Below are 8,154 nucleotides of genomic sequence, written 5' to 3'. Positions count from 1 at the left end.
TGCCAGTTCATCAAAATATCTCAGAAAATGATATTTTGAAGTGGAAAAAATGCATGAATATGGTAGCCAGGAGTGACCGGCGCTGGCCCCTGCTGACTGACAAAGCTGGGAAAGCAGTCTGTCAGTGTAAGGCTGGTGTGGACATGAGTGTTTCTGCAGAGTCTGCTGCCTTACATGTAGACCTTGAAGGACTGTCATACTTTTTCTAGTGATTTCAAAAACTCCGCCCTACTCACACACTGCACATTACCATCCACCTGCTTTATCCCTCTGGTTGAGGCTAGATCAAGTCTTTTATTATTGTTGCAATGAATAGTCTTAAAAAATCCCAGTTAAAGATGTATTATGGTGAACATATTTAATAGATTAAAAATATTCAATGTAATTAGATTTGAGTTTCAAAAAAATAATTCCCCAAAACTATGTAGATGGTGATAATCCTGGTACCAGAGGCAGTTTGACTGATCAACATGTCTAGGAGGAAACAGACATGCATACACTATGATCATTATATTCGGATTAGTGATAGTAGCAGTAGCATTATTATTATCATATTATAATGTAATTCAAATTCTGAATTGTTAGAACTTTATGGCATATAAATGTGATTTTATTACGCTGTGATAAATCAGCAGGTATGAAAACCCCACTCTCTGGCCAATCAATTCTCTACAAATAGCGTCACCATTTGTTGGAGATCCCTTGGACCTCTGTGAGGAGAGTAGGAGGGTCTAAAGTTTTTCAGTTGCATCTGAACTCTCAGTGCATCATAGGAAGTCCCCCAGCACCCTAAGGCTATTGCAGGCATGGTTCAGAGTCCCTTGATGCAGCCCTATATGTTTTATCAAAGACTATTGTTTTAAGTGCTAAACATACAAATAGAAAGGGTCCCCCAATCCAAAACTGGCAGCTGCCTCCATAGCAGACGGGCCTGATAGCTGAAAGTTCTTCTCATTCTTCCTTTAGGAACCAAGTGCTCCGCTAGGATAATAAGGTACTATGAGGTCAAATGAGACGTAGAAAGCCATTGTTGCTAGTATCCCTGGGTGCCTCTTTCTTTGCTGTCTCGGCCTTAGCGCGGCAGCTTTTCCTGCCACCTGTACTTAAACTTTGTCTGTGTTGACTATTAGTGTTTCTGATAATCTCAAGAAATGCACAGCTTACATGCTTTTTGGTTCCATGGACATGTTCAGGTGAATAAGATGCCTCTTTGTCAAAACATCCCTGTGTAGGCCCCTCCCTCAAGCTAAAGAAGCAGAAACCATTGTAATGAAAGCAATGGTTTCAGAATGCAATTCAAACTGATTATTTTGTTTTATAAAAGATGAAGTTATCAGTTATGCTTCAACCTCACAGCCAAACATATGAGGTGCACAGCTTCTTGACTTGATGACCTCAAATCACCCAAAAGCACATGGACCAATTCACAGACCCCTATTGAAGATAATATACTTAATAAAACAACTGAATTGTTAAGCACTGATTATTGTCGTTATTTGGTGAGACCAGCTTCATTCGTCAACACGGTCTGAAGTCTGTTTCTTTGAGTAATACCAGCAAATGCATTTATTTGGTATATGACATCAAATGATGAAGAACTAAGTGATTTCAAGACAATTTTTTTTAAGTATTGGAATCAGCTGTCAAAATAAGATTTGGCTTACCTTGAGGTAGAGAACAAAATCTTTCTTTCAAAGAACAAATGATGACAGATGCGGCTGAAATTTTATTCACATTTATTGTTGCTTTTAGTGTGCTCACAGAAAATTAGAACACCTTAAGCAGAGGAGTTTAATAGCAATTGGTTTGTAAGCAAAGTTACATTCCATCTCTAGGTCAAATTGGTCAAAGCTTCTCCGTATTTACAAAAGGAAAAAGAGAGCGAAACAAGATGCTACACAAACATTTGCATCTGATAGATTCCTTAACTCGAGTCAAAGACCACTGGAAAAAAAACTGCCAGCTGGAATTGAAACCCCCCCCCCCCCCCCCCCCCAAAAAAAAAAAAAAAAAAACCCATACAGTATATAAACAGTTTACCATTCCACTTATCACAGCTTGGTTTTTTAGTTCAAAATTCCTTAAGGACCTTTTGTGTGTTTGCATGTCTGTATGTGTGTGTTTGTGTTGGTATCATACAAAAACGAGCGGGTGGAAAAAAGAGCAAACATTATGTGCTTCTTGAGATCAAAATTTCATTTTGTACAATAATCACAGTTAAAAAGACCCCCGCCTATACATACTTACATTTTTATTAAGGTCATAAAACCAGCAATAAACAATAAAGCCTATACAACTTGTATTTCTACGGAATCACTGACAGCTAATGAGAAGCGAAACGCTCCTATGGTTTTATATGACTTCCTAAAAACCTAACTCTGGGACTTGTTGTCTTGTAAAAACGATTTTAGTGTTGTAAACCGTATGGTGGATATAGATTTCGGTCTTGACTGCTCTTGATTATTGCCTGTAGCACATTTCCCAGGACAGCCCCACCCACCCAGATGTCCTTCCTGAACCCTCCCCCCACCTCTTCATTTACAACTGTACCCTGGTCCCCTTCATACCATGGGCATGTCCATACTTTTTGTTTATATTTTGTATAAAAAACGTAATACTGATGTAAAAATATATGGCAGAGTGTGGATGTATTTAATCAGTTGTACATATTGAGGCCAACCCATCTCCACAGCCTGCTGGAATGCTAGTAACAAAGGGCCGAGATGGGTTTTGCGTAAGGGGAGAATGGAAACTAAAAATAAAGAAAAAGCTTTAAAATATCCCTGGTTAAAGAAAAGTTCTTCAAAGCCATGATGTGGCATCTCTCCAAGCAGGGAAATGTTCTTTGATTATCTTTTTTTTCCTCCTTAAAAAAAAAGAAAAAGAAAAGAAAAGAAACTTTCTTCCACTTTCAGCTTTTATTCAGCAGCCTCAGTGGGAGCAGCTGGAGCTTCTGCTGATTCTGCTTCTTGTGAAGCTGAAGGAGCCTCCTCTGTTTTGGGCGCCTCCTCGGCCACAGGTTCAGCCGACTTCTCCTCTGCCTTTGGCTCTTCTGTGGCGGGGGCCTCCTTGGCCTCCTCTGCAGGCTTTTCTGCTGCTGGTGCAGCCACCGCCGCTGCCTCCTCCTCTGGCTTGGCCACTACTTCCTCCTTGGGTTGCTCAGTGGCAGGTGCAGCCTCGCCTTCAGCAGGCTTGGTCTCCTCGTCAGCAGCGGCCGCTGTTGCCTCTGCGGCCTCGGCTTTGGGCTCCTCTGCAGGTGCCGCCGCTGCAGCTGCTTCCTCGTTCTCGGCCCCATCGCCCGTCTCCTTTTTGGACTTCTTGAAGGAAAAGCCACTTAGCTTGAAGGATTTTTTGAAGGAGAATTTCTTCTTCTTCTTCTTCGGGGTCTCGGTGCTGGTAGAAGCTGCGGCACCATCCTCAGCCTTGGCAGCTGCCTCTCCTTCAGCAGGAGACGCTGCCTCTACCTTCTCTGCATCTACAGCCTCCTTCTCAGTGGGGGCGGCCTCGGCTTTCTCTGTCTCCTCCTTGGGGGTGTCCTCGGCTGTTGCGCTACCATTGGCTTGCACCTCCTCTTTGCCGTTCTCGTTTTCGGCTGCAGCAGGAGAGGCATCTCCATTGGCTTTAACATGTCCGTTTTCCTAAAAGGAGAGACAGAAGCTGTTAATGTCATGCACAGAGCTGGTCCGCTGTAAGTACAGTGCCAGTGGTGAGCAGCAGGGGCAGCAGACACCATCCAACTTCAGCCCAGGCTCGGTTTCTCATTTTCACAGCAAAAACAGTGGAACACGTCTAATAACGGCCATCGAGCTATGTGGATACACCACACATAAATATGTTATGAGGTAGCAGCTTCCTGTATTTTTTTTCACCCAGAATTTCATTCACATCCTGAACACGAGAGAGCAAGGACCGCAAGGGGTCGCTACGTGGCCGTTCCACAGCAAGCCAGCTGCTCATTAAAACAGCAGCTGCTCTTAGTCTCCCACATGACCGCGAGCAGAGTTCAGACACAATTTCTTTTTATATTTAGCAAATCTAAACGAATTTCTGAATTAAGGTCTCACCTAACCTGTGAAATCCATCTAAAAAGAAAAAAGAAAACGTAGGCTGCTTCCTCTCCGGGGCGCACCGCTGGCCCCCTCCCCAAGCCTCTGCCCCCCCTCCTGTGTGATAGCAGGCTGCCATCTCCACTTTCCAGCCGAGCATCTGTAACAAAAGGCGTGGTGCTCCGAGCGCACGGAGCCTTTGTTGGCCGTCGTGCATCTCGCCTTATTCAGCAACTTCCCAAATAACCTCATCCAAAGCTACAGCACCTCGTCATCGTCTTAAAATGAAGAATTAAAGTCAAAACCGGCGAGAAGAAATTGAACACGACTCCATTCTTGTCTTTTGATTGGCAAAAACCCGAGCAAATAATCTCAATCTATTAAACTGCTTTGTTTTGATTGATGACCTTAAAAGAAGAAATCCGCGCGCATTTCCCCTGATAAACTGCAGGAATCAAATTATCCGTTAAATGAGTTAAATCTTTTCTTTCTACATTTAATACCCGTTCAATTCATCCACAATTACGCGCGGATGGCGCCCCCAGTGCTCAGCTTCCCCCCTCCCTCCCTTTCCACAACAACCAAATTGTCCCCTGACGGATGTTAAAATATCATTTACCTGTCCGTTGGTCTTGGTGGGTGAAGCTGCCGCCTCTCCTGGCTTTTCAGCCGCGGTTTCAGCATTTCCAGCTGTCTTGGACAATTGCGCTCCCATGCTTTTCGCTCCAACAAAGAAACTCGACCGATCCAAAAAAGCGAACAAAGACCCACAAGCCTCTTTGTTGAAACGCAAAGCTCTTCACTGGTAGCCCCCTCTCGCTCTCCCACTGTGTGTGTGCGTGTGTGTGTGTATGTGTGCGCGCGCGCACAAAGAAAAAGTTCACAGGGAAAATGTAAAGCAAACTCCAGTCAGAGTGTGGAGGATTCTTCAGCAGAGCAGGAGAAAGCTGGCAGGTGAGATGAAGTAATAAAATCCCAGGCTGGTGGCCGTGTCGCTGTAGACAGGCTGCAAAATGGAGAAATTTCCCTTGTTGCTAATAAGACGTGGGGTCCAACGCCCAAGTGCAGGGATGAATGGGCGCTCCGAGCGATGACGGCACCGCTCTTCGGTTCGGCCAATTACAGCTTCCACTCAGGGCTTGGGCGGGGTTTAGGGAGGGAACAATAGACGGCAGCGCTGCACTCAAGGTACAGAGGAGTAACTGGAGTTAGCTACATTTATGTGACGTCTCACTTAACCAAGACATCACTTGTTTGCATTTAAATGGAAAATGTCTTTAAAATAAATATATAAAGTGTGCGTTTGGCAACTAAGATGTGAATATTGTGCCATGAAGGTGCCAAAATTTAGTTTAGCTCAAACAGGTGAAGCAAGTGTTGCTGTTTTACATTTGAGACACAAAAAGTCAGATCACCTAACCAAAACTTTTACTTGGATTGACCATCCAGGCATATTAGCAGCCACCCAAGGATGTGTTTTTTTTTTCTTGTTCTTTGTTTTTATCTGTTGATTGGACAACAGTATCCACCATTGATTTATTAGGTTTTGACCAAACAGAAGTTTTGAATGGATTTAAATCACATCTTGACATTATATATGGATGTAAACACCTACTACCTACAATCTACTAATGGTAGTTGAACTGCACAGAGCAGAGACCATTTCTGTCTGATAGAAAGTCAGAGGTGGAATATTACCAAAACAACACCATGAGACAAAGATGACAATCAGGTTTGGGTGGATTCAGGAACTTTCCCAACAAACAACAAACACCTACTGTACGTGTGTGTTTGTGTGTGTGTGTGTGTTGGGAGGGTGGTAACAAGTGCATGTATATAGAAAGTTGGGGGCTGGGAGAGTACCAGCTGCAGTCTTGTTGACGACCGTGCAGTGTGCCCCATGGGGGAGGTTGAGAGTGTTCAAACAGGTCCCTCAGCACACATTTGCAATGCAAATCCATTACAGAGGCAAAGGCAACTGTCCTCAGCTCACTGAGATAGAAGCAGAGCTGGCAAAGCTAGTTCTGTACAGTAACAGGTGGGCTTCCTGGAGCAGTTTCAGTTTCCCGGTTTTTAAAATGTTATCAAGTGCAATGCAAAGCAGTACTTTTCCCCCCCTTTGGCCAGAAATGCAAACCATAGAGTTAACTCAGGTTTTCAGAAGATCCGTGATCACAATGTTGAGCAGGTACCTAATATTATTCATAACAATATCAGTAATATATCATCATTTACATGTACTTTCAGTAATATTCATACTGATTTAGAAGTGCTCTTCCTGAGTTAACTTCAGTAATCACTTGCCCCAAGCTATCAGTGTGAATGTTAGACCCCATTCCTACAAGACTGCTAAAAGATGTACTACCATTAATTATAGTTATAATTTAATTATAACTTTCATCTTAAATATAAGTAACACTTTGAGGAATCTTGGAGTCAATTTTTGACCTGCAGTTGAAATTAAAATAATTCTTCTCACATGTTGAATAATGAAGTCCATTGTTATCTAAAAGACCTCATAGTAACATATCACTCCAGTAGAGCACTTCACTCTCAGACAACAGGCTTAGTTGTGGTTACTAGGCTATTTAAAAGTAGACTTGAGAGTTTTTAGCTTTCATGCCCTTCTTCTACAGAACGAGCTCCAAGTTTCCCATCAAAATACCTTTTAATAAAAAAAAACCCAAACAAACCCAAACCACTAAATAGCTAGTTGGCTGAAATTCCCAGGTTTCGTTGTTTCAGATAAGAATAGTTCTGTGTCTCATTCTCAGACATCTGACAAAGCATGTGATTAGAAAAAAATCCCCTTGGAATATTCAACATTTTTGTAGAGATCACATATATGATGAATCAGAAACTCTTCATTTACAATTCAATTTGTTGTGGGGAAATCTTTAAAAACCACACGAGGTCTAGTGGCTAAAACACTATCAAATCTTTCTTATGTGGGAACACTAACATTTGTATTTAACAGGGGAAACCCACAAACATTCACAGGTTTCCTTATAATTCCTCATTTCTCATTGAACATGAAAAAAGATTTACAGAAAGAAGAACTAATACTTGTGCAGTCTCAGAGCTGTTGCATTGTTTTTTATAATCCACATTTTAAATTCCCCTTTTGTCCATATAAACTTTTTCATTGCCATAACTGAGCAGCTAGACATGCCCAGTGGCGCCAACTGGTGCAAGCTTTTCCATTTCAAAGCCTCAGCTTCAGTCAGTGGTTGTACCAAGTTGGTGTTTCAGAGCCACAACCAATGTGGACAAGAGTATTAAGTGTTAAGTTAGCACTAGCAGTCTTGGTTAGCAGGTATGTCTATCCACTAAGGAAATGAACTGGTGAGGGTAGCGTATGATGTTATTAGACTAGTTGCCCTGAAGCACTTACAGGAGCTTAGTTGAAAAATTAGCGACAAGTGGCTATCTTATCTATCATGGCCTGTAAAAATAGGTCAGATAATGCTATTTGTTCTAAAGTGACGTCAGCATAGTGAAAGGAATGGAGAGGGCCACGCTGGTGCTTAGTTTTGAAGTATTTGACTATAGGCCATAGGATGCCATGTTCCATAACACTAGATCTATTAATCACATAAAGCTTAGCATCGCCGTCATTTTCAGTGTAACAAATGTAGTTCCAACAAAAATAGCTGAACTACATAAGAAGGTTGTTAATATGGTCAAAATCCATTAACCATTTAGTACAATGTTTTAATTGCACTTTTATGTTACGGTTGTTTACCAAGTTAAACTATTGAGAAAGCAGATCCTTACATTATCAGAGTAAAACAAAGATCCTACAAAAAACAAGGAAACCTCCCCTCCAAAAAAAGATTGGACTTGGACTTGGTTGGATGCCGGGAAGACCAGGCTCATCTTATAACCTTGCTAGCTACCTGAGCACTTTATGCACTCACTGTAGCTCCAAATATGGTGATTCAAACATGAAAATAGTAAAGTTTATCAACTGCCAACTTTTTATATATATATTTTGGCATTTTTACAGCAAGGAATGACAGGAAAGCAGAGGGAGAGAGGAGAAGACATGCACCAAATGGCCATTGGTCAGATTTGAACCAGTCGACTGCTTTCAGCCATGGCTGAA

The 8,154-nt window shown here is 42.1% G+C and overlaps 1 protein-coding gene across 1 annotated transcript; it reads right to left on the bottom strand.

Moving 5' to 3' along the window:
- Window positions 1-2,909: 2,909 nt before the first annotated feature.
- marcksa (myristoylated alanine-rich protein kinase C substrate a) lies at window positions 2,910-5,123 on the bottom strand. Its single transcript, XM_080882023.1, has 2 exons — window positions 4,666-5,123; window positions 2,910-3,638 (listed from the first exon to the last, which is right to left on the bottom strand). The coding sequence occupies exons 1-2, from the start codon at window positions 4,759-4,761 to the stop codon at window positions 2,919-2,921; spliced, it is 816 nt and encodes a 271-aa protein (XP_080738149.1). The 5' UTR covers window positions 4,762-5,123; the 3' UTR covers window positions 2,910-2,918.
- Window positions 5,124-8,154: the final 3,031 nt, after the last annotated feature.

Source organism: Rhamphochromis sp. 'chilingali', assembly GCF_963969265.1.
Source record: "Rhamphochromis sp. 'chilingali' genome assembly, chromosome: 5".
NCBI classification, from domain to species: domain Eukaryota; kingdom Metazoa; phylum Chordata; class Actinopteri; order Cichliformes; family Cichlidae; genus Rhamphochromis; species Rhamphochromis sp. 'chilingali'.
Note: the sequence above shows the minus strand (reverse complement) of the source record. Positions and strands in the feature narration are given on the sequence as shown.